This window comes from Dermochelys coriacea, chromosome 1 (assembly GCF_009764565.3).
Source record: "Dermochelys coriacea isolate rDerCor1 chromosome 1, rDerCor1.pri.v4, whole genome shotgun sequence".
Classification (NCBI taxonomy): Eukaryota; Metazoa; Chordata; order Testudines; family Dermochelyidae; genus Dermochelys; species Dermochelys coriacea.
Genome location: NC_050068.2, coordinates 306456304 through 306477447, shown reverse-complemented (window position 1 = coordinate 306477447; position 21144 = coordinate 306456304). Strand labels below are relative to the sequence as shown.

The window sequence follows — 21144 nt, the reverse complement described above, 5'->3', positions numbered from 1 at the left end:
ATTGTCAATCCTCAGCATGAAACATATCCATAGTGACACCAAGCCATTTGTTTATGTGAAGACAAACATGCAGCATTCTCACATTACCAGCACATTTTTAAGTGAAACAGACAACTTACAAGATTTAAAAAAGAAAAGAAAAGAAAATATACATATAATTCAAGTGCTATTCCACGTTTTAATTTGCTCTCTTAGCATTTCACTGCTGAGAATACAAACTAACAGAATAACCCAATAGGCTTTACTTTTCACTCCAAAGCCAAGTTTACTTCTAGAAAGTGAGCTGGAAATCACAACACTGCATGGTAGCAGTTGGCAGAGCTTTGCAGAAAAGGAATCTTGCTTATGAGAACTATAAACAATTTAATTTTTCCCTGTTACTCTTAATCTTCTAATTGCTATATTTAAATGCACTTAATCACTTAAGCATTGAATCGACCATAGTGATAAATCTTCACTTTAGACGAAGCAATAATAAATCTTTGTCTTCTCTTAGCAGCTGGCCAGTTTTGATTCGGACTTTGAATTTTTATCCTTTCCTCAGGCTTAACAGTAACAACTTGTTAGTTCTGTCTTTTGAAAGTGTGACACTGTTCCCATTAAATGCATTACCCTTTTTAAGCTTAATTTTTTCAATGTTAAAAATGGATGTCCTTCTGCAATACTGTACCAAGAAACAAACAAAACAAAAAATCCAATTAGTCTCTGCTGGTAATGTACAATGCAACAGTAGTTAATTAGTATTTATTCAGCACCATTGGTGCACATGGCACTTTACAGACATGAGAAGACAAGCTAAAGCTTATAATACAATCTTTCAATGGAGGCCTCCAATGCCACAGAGAGCTAATTTAAAAACAGGTGGAAGAGGGCTTCAAAAGTACACTAACAAATAACAGAGTAATAATATTCCACAAGCAGCTCAGAGCTTGGCTAGAGAAATCAAGCTACATTTTCATCAAAATTCTTTGTCAAATACTCAAACCCCTTTGAGAAGACAACAGGTGTTAGAGGTGGCAAGCAGAAAAATGCAGGAAAACATTGTCTTGGGACTCAGGAGATCTGGGTTCTATGCCACAGGTGTCCCCAATCCTGCAAATTATTTAAGCTCCACTCCTGCAAATACTTATGCACATTCTTAATTTTAACTTAATCCCATTGACTCGTATGTAAAGTCAAGCAGATGTACAAACATTTGCAGGACCACAGCCTTCATTTCTCTATGCCTCCGTTTCTGCAATATGTTTCCAAATGGGTGTTAGTCAAGTGATATTTCTGACCATTGTCTTCAGTATTCTGGCTTGGCTAGAAATCTACTGCACAAAGTAAATACCTCCCATATAGCTCTCAGTTGCATGAAAGGTATTGGCAGATGCTTGGAGTTGGGATTTAAATAGTTACATTTGAAAATCTATTTCAGAATAAAGTCAACTCTTTTATGATGTGCTCATCTTTTTTCTTGTCACCCACAGTAGCAACCTCAAGGCTGTGATTGGTGCACAGGCTACCATAACTTTGTCGCTGTTTGACTTTGAATTACTTCATGTTCATATAGTTTAAGGCCAAAAGGAATCATTAGCTCATCTAGTCTGAACTCTTGCATGCCACAGGCCATTAAATTCCCCCCAGTTACCCTATACTGAGCCCAGTAACTTATGTTTCACTAAAGCATGACTTGTGTTTGGCTAACACGTATCTTTCAGAAAGGCATCCAGTCTTGATTTGAAGACTTTAAGAGATGGAGAATCCACCCCCCTCCCCCGGTGGTGTGTTCCAATGGTGAATCACCCTCATCATTAAAAATGTGTGCCTTATTTCTTATTTGAATTTTTCTGGCTTCAGCTTCCAGCCATTGGTTCTTGTTATGCCTTAATCTGCTAGGTTAAAGAGCCCTCTAGTAACCAGCATTTTTTCCATTTGAAAATATTTATGCCCTGAAATCAAGTCACTTCTCCATCTTGTGATAAAATGAAACAGATTGAGCTCATTAAATATGGTATTTTCTCCATCCCTCAAATCATTTTGTAACCTGAGGCCCCAATCCTGTAAACTCTTATAGAAGCGCTCAGTTTTAAGCATGTGGTATTAGAGTCAGTGACATAACTTGCGCTCGAGTTAAGCACATTCATAAGTGCCTGCATGGTCAGGGTCTTAATGTTGCATAAACTCAGAGATATTAAGGCCAAAAATAATGATAGTCTAGACTCACCATCTGCATAACACAGGCCATATTTCGCTCAATGATTCCTAACTCCAGCCCAACAACTTGTGGTTGAACTGCAGCATATGTTTCAGAGAGAGAGCCAATCATGATTTAAAGACTCCAAGGGCTGGAGAGTTTCCCACATCCTTTGGTGATCGGTTCCAACAGCTGATTATGCTCACGGTTAAAAAGTGTGAGCCTTGTTTCCAGTTTGAACTTTGCTGTCTTCAACTTCCAGCTATTGGTTCTGGTTATGCCTTTCCCTGCTAGATTAAAGAACCCTCTGCTATTGGATATTGTCTCCCTGTGTAGGTAATTATACACTGTGGTCAAGTTGCCTCTTAACCATTTATTTGATTAGCCAAATAGACTGAGCTCCATTAGTCTTTGTACAGTCTGTTTTCCAAACCCTGAATCATTTTCATGGCTCTTCTATGTACCCTCTCCAACTTTTCAACATCCGTTTTAAAGTGTGGACACCAGAACTGGACACAGTATTCCAGGAATGACCTCACCAGTGCTGTATGCAGAAGTGATATTAGCTACCTACTCCTGTTCCTACTAATATTCGTATTAATGCATTCAAGTATCATGTTAGCCCTTTTTGCTAGTTTGTTTAATATATAGTGATTTTCTATGAAATTATGTATACTTATTTGTTCTCAAGGACTTTCCTGAATATTCACTGTAAATGGGCAGTGTTAGCTACTGTTTCTTCTGTATATGCAAACTTACTGGATTGATTTATGCAAAGCTATTACTTTTCTTTTATCTATGCAAATAAGGCCATATTCAGTTTTTAAACATCTACCAGAAGATAAGGAGTAAACTTTTCAGAAGTACCTACATGACTTAGGAGCCTCTTTCATTTTCAAAACTGACTTAAACACTTAGGAGCCTAGGTCCCACCGAGAATCAAAAATATATAGGCACCTAAAGAAACAGATAGGCACCTTGTGGAATTTTCAAAGACATGGGAGTTAGGTGCATAGAAGCTTTTGAAAATCTTACTGGGCACCTATCTGCATCTTTAGGTGCCTAAATCCCTTTTATATAATGGTCCAATGTGCCTAAGTCAGTTTTGAAAATGGGGTTTAGGCAATTCTGAAAATTTTAACCAAGGTCCCTGCCCAGATGATCTTGCAGTTTAGTTAAGAGCTTACAGTGTCATTCAGCATTTGTACATCAGTCAGGACTAGTCCAGAGTACTTTTGTTCAAGATTTTATCATGCAGTGCTTCAAATAGCCTGGTTTGCAGGTTTCCTCTGAAATATTGGCAGTTCAGTATATTACAACCCCTCTGGAAAAAAGCCAGTTTCTAAAACACCTTACAATATTTTTGCTATCTCTGCATTAGATTTGAACTTGATTAACAGCTGCTTTCATTTGAGAGTTTTTTGCCAAATGACTGTGAAAACCATATCCCTGAGTTAAAACAAACAAACAAACTCACTCTGAAAGGAAATATTTAAATTTCTAGGTCAGAAGTCTTCTACTATACTACTACATGCTCCACTTATCAGATGACATTTTAATTTTCATTCTTTTTTTTTTTCTTTTAAGGTAGATCTAATCTGAAGTCTTTGAAACAGAAATCTATGTTGCACATAGTATGCTACATTTCTACAAGCAATCGTCTCTCTTTTAAAACTTAAAAGGGCACTTTCCAAACAGATCATGCCCAAAATTTTACATACCTTAAAATTGTTAAAATCTGGTGTGCAGTATCCACTTGAATCTTAATCTATACTTAATATTAACAATCCAAATCGCCACCATTTTTGCAGGACAAAGACAAGCAAACAAACATCTAATATGCAAACATTGCTTACAGGCTCTGCAGCACAGCTAACACTTCCCAGAGCTGTAACTGACATAATAGAAGATGGTGGTGCACAATAAACAAACAGATGTTTGTTTCAGATTAATTAGAAATGCAGAAAAAAAATAAAATCAGTGTTTATTTAAAAAGAAAAACATTTCCATTTTAATAAAAATATTACCAACAACAAAATTAAAGAAAAGTAATTAATAGTGTTGTTCAAAACTAGCTACATGTACTATCAGATGCAATCTGCAAAAAAAATGAGCAAGATCAGAAATAAAATCTAAATAAAAAAAATTATTAGATTTCTTGTTTTAAAAGAAAATCTCTGTGCAGGAGTAAAATTGATATAGTCAAAGTGGTGCTATCATTAAGGCTACATTTTAGTCACAGGCAATTTTAGTAAAAGTCATGGCCAGTAAACAAAAATTCACGGCCTGTGACCTGTCCATGACTTTTACTGTATACCCCTGACTAAAACTTGGGGGGAGAGGGGCGACTCAGGAGGGCAGCCTGGTGGAGCGCCGTGGGTGCTGGGGGGGGGGGCACCACGGGTGCTGGGGGGGGGCAGGGGCATGCTCCCTACCCAGCTCCTGGCAAGCAGGGAACCCAGCTTCAAGCAAGCCCCACATGCTGCCTCTGCTCCACCCCAAGCCCCAGTTCTGCAGCTCCCATTGGCTGGGAATCGAGGCCAATGGGAGCTGTGGGGGTGGTGCCTGCGGGCGGAGGCAGCATGTGGAGCTAGGAGCTGAGGGAGGGGAGTTGCTGTCGCCCTTCCAGGGAGCACTGCCCTCCCCGGTAAGCACCGCCCCACACTCCAACCCCCAGCCATGAGCCCCCCCACACACCCAAACGCTTATGGCAGGGGGGCCCGAGACTGCCCCAGTACGCTTGACCCGGGGGCTGCCCAAGCTGCTCAGGCGGCCCCAGGCCAGGCACACCAGTCTCTGCAGAAGTCATGGAACCCATGACTTCCGTGACAAACACGGAGCCTTAGCTATTGTTAACTCTTTACATTAAGCAATTCAACTTTAAAAAACAAAAAATTAAAAAACCATTGCATTGTTTTGGGGTGAAATCTGGCCCCACTGAAATCAATGGGAGTTCTGCCATTGACTTTAATGGTATCAGGATTTCACCTGAGATTTGTTGTTGTAATAATATGTACATTTCCATAATTCACACAAACAATATTATGAAATCAGGACCATAAAAGAAAGCAGGCTTTGAAACTGGGCTAAGTTATTACTGACTATCTGGTCAATATAGAAACAAAAGCCCCCAATCCTCCCCCAAAGAAAAACAGGCTGCTCACTATCCATTTTTTTTTTTAAGTTATACAAAACTGAAAGTCCTTTCCCTTGTGCTTTTTCAAACTAATTGTTTCAAATTCTAATTATTAATTGTCTTGATTTGAACTGGAATGAGCAGGAACAATCACTCTGTCCACACAATCAAGACACCTTTTTGATGCACTCTGAGATAACATATTTTGAAATTAATTCAAATCAAGAGCTGATGGCCTTCTACACCACTAAAACCTTGCCTAACCCCTCCATGAAGGTACTGGGGGCAGAGTAGTTTCTGCTGTCCTTCCCCTCTCACCCCCCCCCCACACACTTGTCAATGGGCTCCATGACCGTTCAGAATAAACACTGCCTGGAGGGAATCATTCTTGGACTAGTTGAGGAGCTCCCTAAGAGTAAAATCCTGGTCCCATTTACATTAATAGCAAAATCTCCACTGACTTCAATAGAATCAGGATGTCACCCTAGATCTTCACTTATGTAGATCCCGGGGCCCCAAACACCCCACAGTTAGGGTTGCCAAGCCTCCAGGATTGGCCTGGAGTCTCCAGGAATTAAAGATTAATCTTTAATTAAAGATTATGTCATGTAATGAAATCTGCAGGAAAACATTCAACCAAAAGTGGCAACCCTACCCACAGTAGGTGACATGAAGTGGCCACTAGTTTAAGGTAGTTTTAGGAGTAGATATAAATTACATTTTCTATTATACCTTGTAGTCTTGTATAATATGACTGATTACTAGGTGACAAGTGGGTGAAGGAGTCTCGTTTATTGGACCAATTTCTATTGGTGAAAAAGACCAGATTTTGAGTTACACACAGTTCTTCTTTGGGTCAACCCATTTGGGTACCCACTATGTGTTGTGCTATGCTAACCCTTCTTTTGTTTTCTATAAATCTGGGAGGCAGAGATTAGAAACTACCATTTTTCACTCACAAACAATGCCCCCAAAATCAGTATATTCTTGCTTTCAGAAATTGTGGGGAGGGCTCCATTTTGCCCACATGCATCTCTCACAACATTACCGCTTATAAAATCAGACAATTTGTTTTCTTAAATGGATTTATTACTTAACATGAAGACTTAAAAGGATTAGATTCACTGGTATGCTCCAGCTGCTCTACAAGAGCCATACATATAGCTGAACATACCAATGAATCTATCTTGGGGGGACCCCCATCACTGTAGCATCCGTGTGCTTCACTCAGTGTATTTTTCCTTGCGACACCCCTATAATATAGGGAAGTACCCTTATCCCCATTTCACGGATGGAGAACTGAGGCACTGAACGTTTTAGATTATGTGTTCACTGCAAACTTAGCCTGGGTGATTGGAACCTGGCTCCAAACACACAGGTTAGCCTAGCCCGGGGGTGGGTGGGAGGGGACACTCTGGAAAGCCCTACTCAAAATCACTGCGTCCTCACTGGTGCTGCACTCCCCTGCGTGTGTTGCTAGCACTACTGGGGGCATATCCCATGGTTCTTTGCACCGCTGCAAGATGAGTCACTCTTTGATTCTCTCTCAGTGAATTGTGGGAGAGCCTGCCTATTCTTCTGGACAGGCATTGGAAGACTGTCGGCATTCAAGTGAGTTAGCCTGAATCCTCACTGCAAAGTGGGTGGGTTACCCACCTTTCTTAAAGCAGAACCCAGGTTCTAACCTGCTGGGACAGATAGCCCAGGCTGAAAGCACCACCAAACTCAGGTGAGGGGGTAGTGTGTGTGGATGGGAGGGGCGTTAGGGACACCTGAATAAGTGTCTGAGATAACTCTGCAGTGAAGACATATATAGAAGCTGAAATCCTAGCCCCACACTGAAGTCAGTGGGAATACTCCCATTGACTTCAATGGGGCAGAACTCCACCCTAAGTCATTTTCCCAGCACACACAGGAAGTCTCTATCAAAGCTGTGGTTTCCAAGTCCCAGGTTAGTGCTCGGATTGCTGAATTTGGGCCAAATATGAGATAATTCTCATGACAGGGTTTTTATTATTGTTATTTTTTAACCCTGCTGTAACCAACTCATATACTGCAGGGTGCTGCAATAAGTGTTGAGATAGACAGGTTCCCTCCAGATGTCTGGTGCTCCAAGCATTAGGCTGTTGCCTTTGGTGGAATCCTATGAATATTCAGATTCCGTGTATGCTGCCAGAATCAAAAGGATGCAAAAACCCAATGCAAATTACTTAGCAATTCCTAACCCAGTTGTCTAGGCAGCCTGACCTTTCCTCCCAGGCTGCAGCGTCTGGCCTGCTGCATACAGGCATCTTCTGTCTCCCTCTCATGAGCTTGGTTCCCTCTGACCTCACAAGGATACAATTTCCTTTTCCCTGTATGCCAGGGATTATGGAGCATTCTCACGGCTGAATGCTGAATTGGGTAACAGTGGTCTCCACTGGTTAGAGGTTTTTTCTCCACTTGGCTGGGATGGAGATAGGTACCCAGTAATAAGATGCAGACAAAACATTAGATTAATGGGGAGGTGGAACAAATGATATTGAAAAATCTCTATAGTTATGTCCATTTTTAGGAAGTCAGATCTCTAAATTTTTCTACTTTCAATGACTCACAAACGCCTCTGACAAGTCTGCTTATCTGTCCTGTCACAAGCCAAGTGCAACAAATGATATTTAATGCCCTAGTAATTAAATCTATCTTTCTTATACCCTCAAAAGGAAATATACAGTAATCAGCAATTGAGTCTCAAAAGTTAAACACTATTTATTTCAGAAAAGGAATAAAGGGCAGAACTGTTATAGCAGGGGGGGAAAAAAACAAGTTGTACATTTGTATAAAAGGTGTGTCCTAATCCAATTCACATTGATGTTGACTCTAGCTGCTGACTTGAAGGGAAACTATTTATAAAAATAATCAAGTGTATTCTATTTATTTTGGACAAAGACATCACATTCCTTATTTAAATGCTTGTTTTATTTTTAGTATTCTACCCTGAATATGCTGTATTGTTTCCTAGTTAAAAGGATGTCATGGTTACAGTAGTTCAAAGGTTATTGTTGATTAATTTAAAAATCTAATTTCGGCATTTTGTTTTTTAAATTTTACTGAGATCAAATGGGTGTAGTGTTATATCATGGGCCTGACTCCCACTGTAAGAAGTAACTCCACTAAAGATACTGGAGTTGCACTGATGTAAAAATGGTGCAACTGAGAGGACTATCAGTCCTTACATGGATTCATAGATTGCACTCCCTACTAATTTAAAACAAGACTAACCAGCATTGCCAGCCCCAACAGAGCCACAGAATGGTAGGAGTACTAATATATACACATCAAAAGGAAAATAATCTCACACTCCATATTCATAAATTCATAGTTTAAAACCAGAAGGGACCATTAGATCATCTAGTCTGACCTCCTGTATATCACAATCATTATATTTCATCAAGTTACCCCTGGATTGAGCCCAATAACTTGTCTTTCATTAAAGCATATCTTTCAGAAAGGCATCCGGTCTTGATTTGAAGACATCAAAAGATGGAGAATCCATCATTTTCCTTCATGGTCTGTTTCAGTGCTTAATCCCCCCAAACTGTGGGGTGCACACGTCTAGGAGGGCATGGAGGAACATTCAGAGAGGCGCAGCAGAGTCCAGGCCAGCCCCCATGAGGGGCAGGAAGGAAGCGCCACCCAGTCCTGCTCTGCCCCCAGCTCTGCTCTGGCTCTGACCCTGCCCCCAACCCCAGCCAGGACTCTGCTCTTGACCCCAGACCCACCCCCAGCCTCGTCCCCTTTATCTCCATCTGCATCCCCCCCATACCGCTGGGGGGGGGGAGGGAAATGGACAGGGGTATGGAGGGGTGCAACCCTGAAAAATTTGGGAACCACTGGCTTAATCACCTTCGCTCTTAAACAGGTACGCCTTATTTCCAATTTGAATGTGTCTGACTTCAGTTTTCTGCCACGAGTTCTTGCTATGCCTTTCTCCCGGAGATTAAAGAGCTCTTTAGTATTCAGTATATTCTCCACTTAGAAGAATTTATACACTGTAATCAAGTCACTTCTCACAGTCTTCTGTTTGATCAACTAAACAAACTGAGCTCTCTAAGTCTCTCACTGGCAGGTATATCCTCCAGCCCTTGAATCATTTTATGGCTCTTCTGTACCTTCTCCAATTTTTCAACATTCTTTTTAAATTGTGGACACTGGAACAGCGGACACAGTAGTCTATTATCAGACTCACCAACTCTGTATATAGAGGTAAAATGATAAAATCACCTTCCTACTCCCATTTATCCATCAAAGGATAACATTAGCCCATTTTGCCACAGCTTTGCATTAGGAACTCATATTGAGTTGCTTGTCCACTAGGACCCCTAAATTCTTTTTAGAGTCACTGCTTCCCAGAGTACATACTGGAGGCATGTCTTGATTTTTTTTTTCCTATATGGGCCCAGTGTGCTAAGTGTTTTCATATTTACTTTCAGATCACTGATGAAAATGAGGAATAGTAGTATCAGGTCTAGTACCAGTCTAGTACTCCCATTTGATGATGGCTCCCCATTGACAACTGACTACATTTTGAGATCCGCAAATTAGCCAGTTTTTAATCTATTTAACATACACTTTACTGAGACTGTATTGTGCTAACATTCTAATCAGAATGCTGTGTGGTACTATATGGGAACAGATAAAAGTATAAAAGCCACATTTTGTATACTGTTCTCCTACTGTAACTAATTTTCATTGCAAAGTTTAGGAGTTGCTTGTTTGCCTTAAAAGCCACAGCTGTGAAAGGCTTTTCCCATTTTTAGCCTTCATACTGGCACATCAGTTGTGCCTGGGTCATTTCAGTGAAAAACACGATTACTCATCTGAATGCTGCTATAATAATGTATTTCAACTGAAATAGCAGAACAGTGAATGAGATATTTCAATCCCAGAAAAAAAAAGTAGAAGCAACACACATTTGATTAGTTCTCATATGGACTCCACAGTTTTCTGAAATGGAGAAGATGCTACAAAAAGCATTTAAAACATATCTGCTGGGGACTGCTAGATAGTACAGTCGATCTTATACATATTATCACTGTAGGTTTGGGAGGATTAGATTTTTATCAGTAAATGTTGATTTCACCTTACACAAACTGATGAAAAAAATATTTCTATGAATAATTAAAATTTTAGATAGGCAAAGAAGAAAAATGTGGTTTGAGAGGAGATTAGAATTCAATTTAAGAATATTTACTTTGTATATTTAGACATGGGATGTTAAAAATTTAAGTTTTCATGGTTATAAAGCTTTAACTTTTTAAATTTCAACATCTACTGTCATTAAACAATTATTGTCTGACACCCCGTTGCCTGATCTCCCTACAAGTTCCCACAACTGTGGAAACTTACAGCTGTAAAAAAAAGCTTAAACCCCATAATTTTGTGCAACTGTAAACTTTTAAACAAACAAAAAATGCTTAATAAACATAATTATCATCAGTTAAAATTAAATAAATAAGTAAAAATCAAATTCTGCCAACATTATAAATACTTAAACAAGAACAAAAGAATGAAATAATTAGAATAATACATTGCAAGTGTCCAAAAAACAAACTGCATGCATGTTGAAGTGGCACATTTAGGCTATCTACCTGAGGTCTTAATGTTTTTTAAATCCTGTTTACTGTCCACCAGGATGTGAAGTCTGTAGTGCTTTGAATCTACTGTGTGCAGGTACGAGTCCTGGATCAAGTCAGATCTCAATGTATTTCCTTCTCAAACCAAATGGGGCTGGCAAACACTGTGGAGATAATATTCTCAGCTTCCCAGAGGGAACGATTTTGCATATCTCACACTTTCTATTCCCCAAAAAGCTGTTGCCTGGTATTACAGCTTTTGAGGAGACAACTACCTACTTCAAATGCAGGAAAAATAAATGAGTTACAGTTGATGGAGTTGAAGGGGAAAAAGATACAGCTTTAACATGGGTAAGACGCTCCAGTTCAGACTGGCTAACACTATGTAAATTACTGCTAGTTCAGTAAACTAATGGAATTTTGGGTATATACCAGGCTTAATAGTATGGGCAGGGCGCCCTCTGCTACAATGATGATCTTCTAGAAACCTTTCTGCTACCTTTTACTTCTCATTTTCATTCAGAAGAATGACCTGGTTTCTAATCTTTGCCTGAGGCCTGCTGAAAACTTTGAATAGCATTTATAAAGTGCTAAGAGGCCTTATATATATGCACACTTTATTTCTCTTTGTACAATTTACATCAAGCCAAGGATTTCACCCTTGCAGTCTGTTCTCTCAAAGAAACTAAGAATTTTTCATAAATATATTTTCCTTTTGACCACCCCCACCCCCCCAATCCCTGAATATGCCACCAATTATTCATATGATCCAAGGGTTAAGGATCGACAGCCCTGGAATGGAAGTTTCCTGTTTATCCACAGAATACGTACAGCATGGGCAGTAGAGGAAAGCTTCGCAATGCTGCCCAACCACTGGGATTCAATTCCAACCAGGAGCAGTCTCTCTGGAACAGAAGACTGGTCAGTCTCTAGAACCATTCAATTCTTGACAATATCAGCCTCAAGGCTGCCTGAGATCAGCTATCCATTAGAAGTTAACGGCTTTTGGCCACTATTGATTTAGGCCAGTGAATTAGAAAGAGGTGCAAGGATCTGCATCTATGCCTGTGTACCCAATAGCCCAAGTTCTTCTAAAGAGTAGTACAGAAAAAATATTGCCTTTTTTACATCAAATGTACATGTTATTTATTTTTTGTACAGTGGTAGCAGCTATGTGCCCACATATAACCGAAATACAGTCCCCACCCCAAAGAGCTTTCAATCTAATTAAATATGTCTTTTCTTTAAAAAAAAAAAAAAAAAAAACACTGAGGGTTTTGCTATTTTCTAAAATAAATATGTAATATTTTTCACTTAGAGCAAGATCACAATGCACCATAAGATGCCCCCTATAGTCCCCTGAACAGGCTGTGGGTCAGTGTGGAGAGGGGGATAAAGTGGTCTCCAGGGAGTCATTATACCCCCTCCCATAGAGGCAAGTAGGAAGCAGGTCAATAGGTGCAAGAAACCAGTAGAGCCTTGACTCTGCCTCTCCAGTATGCCACTGGCCAGCATATCTTAGCAAAGCAGGGAAGTAAATTGGTATAGGACAGTAGCAAATTGCTCTGGGAGGGAGTTAGGAGGGAGCCAGGGGTGGAATTGTGACTCAGTCTGCTCTTGGAGCACCACAGCTGCTCAGTGCTCCTTGCTTATGAACTGAGAGTAAACTCTCAATTTAGCCCTTAAAAGATTTTCTCTGGCTATACCCTTAAGTCCATCCTAGAGAGGTGGTGGGAAGTTAGAATTCTCTCTTGTATGCAGACATCAGAGCCTGATGCCCAGGTTCCAGAACCAGAGGACGTGGTCTGCACCAAAGGAGACCAGACATTGTGACCTGCCCTCCAGATGTCAGGTTGGGCACGCTTCCACCTCATGAGTTATTGTCTGTGACTTCCCCACAGCCACAGAGTGGGGAGGAAAGTTAAATAATAAAAGGTTAGAACTTTCCTACCACTCCTCCCACCCCTGCAACAAGTCCAATCAAAAGAATAAAACTAACCTGCTATATGTAAAATATCATCATTCAATCAAATTGCTTCTCATTACATCTTAGACCTGATTCTTCAATGACTGTAAGCTCTTGAAAGCAGAGACCATATCAGTAAATGCCTAGCATTATAACAAATATACACCAAAAACAGACTATCCAGGGCCTCAGGCACCTTTTCCAAAAATTAAAAATACAATCAAGTCAACAGTTGTTGCTCACCTCAAAACCAAAGAATAAAAATAACCAACTACAGCAAATCAAGCCCAACCAACAGCCTCATCCCTCCAACATATCAGCCATCATTATACCCTCCTCAGCAATCTCGGTAAATAAATAGGCCTTGCAGCATGCCCATTAGTTCAACCAATTCAGGCTCCTGCAGACAAGAGGGATGAGAAGAAATAGGAAAGATAGTAGACTGCAAAGTGGAGGGCCTCTCATGATGAATGCTCTGCCAGAACTCCCATTCTAAGGCCACGTCTACACTACCCGCCGGATCGGGGGGTAGTGATCGATCTATTGGGAATAGTGTAGATGCGATAAAATCGATCCGCGATCGCTCTGCTGTCAACTCTGGAACTCCACCAGGTCGAGAGGCAGAAGCGGAGTTGACGGGGGACCGGCGGCTGTCAATCCCGTGCCATGAGGACGCGAAGTAAGTGATTCTAAGTCTATCTAATATACGTCGACTTCAGCTACACTATTCTCGTAGCTGAAGTTGCATATCTTAGATCAATCCCCTCCCCTAGTGTAGACCAGGCCTAATACTTAGGGGTTTTCAGCTCAGATACATTCACTTATGGGAAATGTAGCAATATGGCATGAGGAGAATAACCATCTCTCAACTAGGTAAATCCCTGGCCATTTTGCCTCTATAAACCAGCACTTTAAACTCCACCAAGCAGCCCATGCTGATCATGGACAACTGGTGGTGTGCTCACAGCTTGCATGACCTAATAAACCGACTGCAATAATTCTGCACCAGTTTCAGTTTCTGGATTGACTTAAAGTGTAGCTTTAGAATAATCTAATTTTGAAGTGGGAAAGGGATGGATCACAGTAACCAAGGTTCACATGAGAAAGAAATGGATGCAATCTCCTAGCCAGCCAAAGAAGGAAAAAACGTTGTCCACAAAATTGTTATTAGGTGACAATTGAAAAGCAACTGGAAACCCAAGATCCAAGACCCCAGACTGTGAAAAGTGGACACACACACTATCAAGACAAAGGGTGGATCAAATCCTCACTATAACTTCTCGTTGCTTCCCTCAAGCTACCAGCAACTCTACACTGAGTTTCAGCCAACTAGCTCTCATCCATGCCCCAGTCTCACCCAGGCACTGGGTCAGGCACTAGTGTATGTAATAACACTATTATTTTATTAGGTCAGTTTTTCAAGTACATTTATACTATGTAAGCCATGGAGGTTATTGTTTTAACACATTTAATAGGGCCTTATTGTTACACAGTTTTGGACTTTCTTAGTAATGACGGCTATATGATATGCTTTACAAGATTTTCTAAAATTATGGCTAAACTTATTAAAGTGCTACAGTAGCCACTTAAGTCTTATGTCACTTACACAGCTCCATTTGTCTCGAATGCTCACTTTTGATTTTTCCTCATATTTCACAATGCCCCATATTCTGGGAGCAATCTCCCAATTCACACAAAGAAAAGGAGTACTTGTGGCACCTTAGAGACTAATAAATTTTCACTCTATACAGCTAAATTCAGTGCCTTGCATAATGACAGGTTTCAGAGTAGCAGCCGTGTTAGTCTGTATTTGCAAAAAGAAAAGGAGTACTTGTGGCACCTTAGAGACTGGTGCCACAAGTACTCCTTTTCTTTTTTGCGAAGACAGACTAAGACGGCTGCTACTCTGAAACCAATTCACACAGGATTTGGGGGATGAACTGCTGGTTGGTGGGCAGGAAGCAGATGCCACTAAGGGTTCATATATACCACACCACACATGCAAACGATGAACCTTGCGCTGAATCAGCGACCAGGCCAAACTCTTGCCTCTGCTAAACCAAATCGCCTCACCACAGCCAAGAATTTCTTTAACAAAACTTTAGGAAAACCACCATGATTAGAACTGTGTTCTGGTTTATCAGACCATTTGAGTCTTGTAAGGGGACCTTTCAGAACAGGATCTGCAACGTTCAGCAGCTGATTTCGAGTTTATTTTTAAAAGTGCCTTTAGGGGGGCATCAGCCCTGAGCTGACCGGCTCCCAAATGCACGACACTGCAGAGATTAGGGAAGGGGACTCCCGCTGAGCCTCACTTATGGCAGCCAGTTGCTAAAAGCAGCCCCTTCCTGGCAAGAGAGATCCTGGCTGTTGCACTTCTCCAGGGCAAAAGCTCAGGTTTGAATAAATAGCGACTCATGAGAGAGGCAGCCCCAGAAGCACCTAGCCATGCCCCTGACACACACACAGAGCAACCTGTGGCCGGAGCGGGACCCCGGCTGGCCCTGTCTAGACAGGACGGTCCTTACCCTCAAGGCAAGCTTGGCTCTGCTCTCCGGCCGGGGGCTATTCCCCAGCTGGGCGCCGCTGGCGGCGACTCCCACGCCCCCGCGGGCAGCCCCAGGCGCACGCGGCCCGGCCCCGTACCGCGCGCCCCCACCCGCGGCGGGCAGCCAGCGCTTGCCCGGCCCCTGGCGGAGAGAAGGAGCCGCAGGGACGGGAGAAGCGGGCTGCAGCTGCCAGCAGACGCGGGGGGAGGGGCAGGGGGCTTGCCCGGGGCGTGCAGGCAGCTCTGGGGCTTCCGGAGGCAGCGCTGCTGGGGGGGGGGGGGCTATTCTGAACCCCGGCGGGAGCTTCTCCTCCTCGGTTCTCAGGCAGCGGCAGTAACCCCGGTGGTGGCGGGCGGAGCAGGGCAATAAACTGCCCCTGCTCCGTGCACAGACGCAGAGCGAGGGCTGCCCCGCGTCCCCCCCGCCCGGCCTAGGCAGGGGAGCAGCCAGCTGCAAGGGGGGGGTCTAGACAGCGGGCAGCCCATTCTCCCCCCCCCTCCAGTTCCAGCAGCCAACGGGCACCTGAGGAGCCTGCAACAGGCGAGGGGGGAGGAGGGGGAATCCAGGGCTCATGTGCCAGGCTGCAAAGGGAGATCAGGAGTCTGAAGTGGGGCGAAGGGGGCGGGTTCAACTTTCCAGCGTAATCCCCCCCTTCCCCAGCCCTGCAGCTCCTCAGCGCCGCAGCCTGCGCGGCTCGCGGACCGGCTCTGCCTGCAGACGTGTCCCTCTCTCCCGCACAAGTTGCACTAACTTGGGGAAAGGGGGTTGGGGGGGGGGGGGCTGCGGGAAAGCGCCCGCGAGGTTTCCGAGGAGAATGTGGTTTACCTGTGGTTAGATTGTCATTGATCTTCAACGGCACCCTCAGGATGTAGACTAGGAAAAGCATGATGAAGAACCACAGGGTCCAGAGGTAAGTCCACGACCAGACGATGCAGGACTTGAGCTGCTCCAGAAAGCCTGTCCCAGCTTCAGCCATGTTTTTGAAGAAGAAGAAGAAGAAGAAGGGAAAAAAAAAAAAAAAAAAGCCAACCCTGCTCTCTGCTGCCACAACCTCTCAGTGTGTATTTATGGGATGATTCATGCCTCCCAAAGTAGGCTCCCCCCTCCCTTAGGGTTTCCATACAGGCATCTCTTCCAGCCGCAAAATAATGAAGAAAATATATTTAAAAACACTACGTACACAAAATAGCCCCACCTCAACTCGGTCTGCCTCTTTCTCTCTGTGCCTAGAGTGCTCCAGTTTACAGCTGCAGCTGGGTGACCCCAATTAAACTGATTTCACCCAAAAGCACATGAACGGAACAGCCTCTGGGGGCTATTTGCAGGTGCTGGTGGCAACCTGGCAGGCTTAGTGGTTGGATTCTGCACAAAGCTGAACCTCTCAAGAATTAACCTTTTTAGGGATTTTCTTTCTTCCACCACTTTCCACTCTAGATTAGGGGTAGGGAGAGAAAGGCCCTCCCAAGGCTCAAATTTTGAGAGGTGAAGGGGAAGAGAAAAAAAGAAGATCCCTTTTCAAAAGGGTTGAACGGTCTGGGTAGATGAAGGTAAGAGAGTTTTGGAAGCTTCTCTAAGAGTATCAGTTGCAGTGGGATCCCATTGGCTCCCTAATTCTAGGTGCTAAAGTTGATGGGTTGTCTGTAAATCCCTAGCCAAGTCACTGAGGAATGGGGCAAATGTAGCAGCCTTTTTGCTACCTTCTGAAGGTGGAGCAGAGGTACCTGTAAGAAAGGACCTGGGATTGTAAAAAAACCACCACATCCTGGGTTTGCATGTTGTTCCAGAGTCTGGGCTGATGTTCTCAAATCCAACTGAGCTCCAAACCCACCAGGATTTCACGTCGGATCAGGTTCTTTGCAACCTGTTTGCACAGCCGTATTGTTAAGTTTTTAAGCCCCATTAATAACGTCAAAATAAAAATGCATTGTTACTTGTTTCCTTGTCTGGATAATGCCCACTGGGGCTTGATCCATAAGAATCTCTAGTCTTTAGAGATTACCACAATAAAAATAAATAAGTTTTATAAAAGGTGTAGATCAAGCATAACCCTACAGTAATAATAAAATTGTGTACATTAATAAAGTGCATTTCTCATCCATTTAGTCTCTCCTTAAGACACATTTGTGCTTGACACAAGAAATTACTACTAGTAGTGCTGGCAGAATGCAGGGACTGTTGGACATAATTCATTCTTATTTTTTAAAAAGATATATGTAATACATATAAGATGGGTTCTCAAACCGGGGGTCGGGACCCCTCAGGGGGTCATGAGGTTATTACAAGCTGTCAGCCCCCACCCCAGACCCCGCTTTGCATCCAGCATTTATAATGGTGTTAAATATATTCAAAAAAGTGTTTTTAATTTATAAGGGGGGGGGGGGTCGCACTCAGAGGCTTGCTATGTAAAAGGGATCACCCGTACAAAAGTTTAAGAATCACTGAATTATAAGAGCTAGGAATTATTAGTGTGCATGTGTTTATGATTTCCCCCCCCTCTTTCCTCTGTATATTGCTTGCCTTAATAGACTAACACCTTTGGATTAGGATGATGTCTTACCTTGGAGTTGGGACAGTGCCTAGTACAATATGGGCAATATCAAAATAGAAATAATCATATAGAATTTTACAAGCAAACTGATACACCAACTGTACTGAGGGTTTACTTTATGTACATACCACTGAAATTTGGCCATCATGGGTGAAAAATGACAACTCCAACAGCACATAGAAAAGTTACAGAAAAGTTTAAGACAGTAGATTATGAATACTTCAGTGGCCAAATAAAACTGCTGTGACAAAGTTCCTGCTCTACCTTGGTGGGTCTTGCGCTTATTGGCAGATTTGCTCACTTGGAGCTTCACGGCTTGGCTGTTTTTCTCAACCCACAGCCCAGGTTGACTCCTCCTACGTCTGACCAGGAGTTGGGAGGATTTGGGGAGGAACATGGGCCCGTCCTCTACTCCAGTTCCAGCCGAGGGTCCTGTGGAATGCAGCTGTCTAGAGTGCCTCCTGGAACAGCTGTACAACAGCTATAACTCCCTGGGCTACTTCCCCATGGCCTCCTCCCAACACCTTCTTTATTCTCACCATAGGACCTTCTTCCTAGTGTCTGATAACACTCGTACACCTCAGTCCTCCAACAGTCCACGTTCTCGCTCTCAGCTCCTCATACGCACACCACAAACTGAAGTGAGCTCCTTTTTAAAACCCAGGTGCCCTGATTAGCCTTCCTTAATTGATTCTAGCAGCTTCTTGATTGGTTGCAGGTGTTCTAATCAGCCTGTCTTAATTGTCTCCAGAAGGTTCCTGATTGTTCTGGAACCTTCCCTGTTACCTTACCCAGGGAAAAGGGACCTACTTAACCTGGGGCTAATATATCTGCCTTCTATTACTCTCCTGTAGCCATCTGGCCCGACCCTGTCACACTGCATAAAGCTTTGGTAAACAGATTGCAATTAGCTCACATACCTTGTGTTGGGATTTTCTTTCCACTCAACTACCTGAGAACTCAGACTCCAGACTTTGTCACTCAGGTATTTTTATTTGGCATACAGCAATGCTACACTAAGTTAATCAGATGAAAACGCAGCGGGAGAATGCAGGGTATATTTCAGATCCAAAGTTACACAGAAATCCTCTGATTTAATACACGTTTACACAATGTATTGCTTTACATGTTTTGGGATTGGCTCAGCTACTTTGTAGGAACCAGTCCCTGTATAGTGTGCTTAGTCCACTTGCTGTCCACGTTCGACCTACTCTTTACCTCTCTTTTACATTCCTGACTTATCTTGACAATTTTTTTTTTTGTAAGTTCCGTGGTTGGTCCCTTCCCTTATCTTATCTGGTTTAGAGGTTCTGTCTTCTAGCTCATTGACCCATTTACCTATCTTAGTACAAATATTCTGTTTTCAACCTGCTGATCTGTTTATCTCCCTAATCCTGTCTTCCAAGAAATGAGGCCTCCTCCTTTTTTCATACTCATGTCAAGCCAGCGTACACCTTGTTTAGCCAAGACATCAAGGTCAACACCTCTATTTTTTCCAAACAGTGCCATGGGATTTTTAATCAATGACAAGGGCTTAGGACGTCATCTTTATGTCTCATCCAAAAATGGTGCTTCAGTGTCATACAATGACCAAAATCAACCTCCTGGAGTATTGGTGTGACAGTGATTCAGAAGGATGGGTGGCACTCAATGAATTACCAAAGCCATTAATCAGAAAATATGGTCAACTTGGAAAGGTCTGTTACAACATCCAGGTTTATGGTTAGGTTATAGTCAGAAAATTAAAAGCAGTCAACTATATACAAAACAGCACTGCATTTTGAATGTTTGTGCTTCTCTTTCTTGGTTTTAAAAAAGGAAAGGAAGATTAAGGCACCGCAAGCTTGTCTGCAAACTAATATCAGTGTTATTCCAATAGTGCAGTTATTTCTTATTTTGTGGCAATAAACCTAGGTCCTCTCTGTAATCATAAAAGACAGTGCACTCTTTGTCTACAACAGATTTTCCCAACATAGTTTAGTGTTGAAACTATTATTCTTTGTATTACAGAACTAAACATAGGATCATAAATGTAGGGATGAAAGGGATCTCAAGAGGTCATCAAGTTCAGTCCCCTGCACGGAGGAAGAACCAAGTAAGCCTAGACTATCCTTGACAGGTGTTTGTCCATCCTGATCTTAAAAATTGATGGGGTTCCAGAATGTCCCTGGGAAGTCCATTCAAGAACTCAACTACCCTTATAATTATAAAGTTTTTCTTAATATCTAATTTAAAATCTCCCTAGCTGCAGATTAAGCCAATTACTACTTGACCTACCTTCAGTGGACATGAATATGATCACCGTCTCTTTTTATCACCCCTTAACATTTTTGAAGACTGTTATGAGACACCATTTCTCAAGAAAACTTGCTCAGTTTTTTTTTTAAACCTTTTCTTATAGATCAGGCTTTCTAAATATTTTATCATTTTGATTGCTGTTCACTGAACTCTCCAGTTTGTCCACATCTTTCCTAAAGTGTGACACTCACTATTGGGCATAGTTCTCTAGCTGAGGCCTCACCAGTACTGAGTAGAGTGGGACAATTATCTCCCATGTCTTACATATGACAATCCTGCTAATGCACCCCAGAATATTAGTTTTTTGCAATTGCATCACATTAACTCGTGTTCAGTTTGTGCCCACTATAACCCCCTGATCATTTTCAGCTCTACTACCACCTAGCCAATTATTCCCCATTTTGTAGTTGTACATTTATTTTTTCCTTCCTACATGAAGTACTTTGCACTTGTCTTTATTGAATTTCATCTTGTTGATTTCAGATCAATTCTCTAATTTTTCCAGGTTGTTTTGAATTCTAATCCTGTCCCCCAAAGCTCTTGCAGTCCCTCCCAGTTTGGTATCATTTGTGGATTTTATAAGCCTACTCGCCATTTTGTTATCAAAATCATTAATGAAAATAATGAATAGTATGGACCCTCGATGGACCCCACTTATACCTTACCGTCTGTCAGAGCTTTCTACCCTATGAGGTAGAGCTCTGTTATCTGATATTATTCCAAGATTTTGGTCAGGGTTAATTGTAAAGAATTTAAAAATGTTTATACATTAACTTCCGATCTTTCTAATTCTTATAGTTGAAAACTAGAGTGAATTGTTTTGGTTTTTTTGGGTCATTTAGTTCTGTTTTCTCCA

General features: G+C 42.1%; 1 protein-coding gene across 1 annotated transcript in view; it reads right to left on the bottom strand.

Moving 5' to 3' along the window:
* ST7 (suppression of tumorigenicity 7) overlaps window positions 1–16448 on the bottom strand; it is a 228206-nt gene extending 211758 nt beyond the window's left edge. Inside the window, 1 exon segment of the mRNA XM_038372895.2 lies at window positions 16268–16448. Within this exon segment, the coding sequence (XP_038228823.1) occupies window positions 16268–16418 (151 nt within the window). The 5' untranslated portion in view covers window positions 16419–16448.
* Window positions 16449–21144: the final 4696 nt, after the last annotated feature.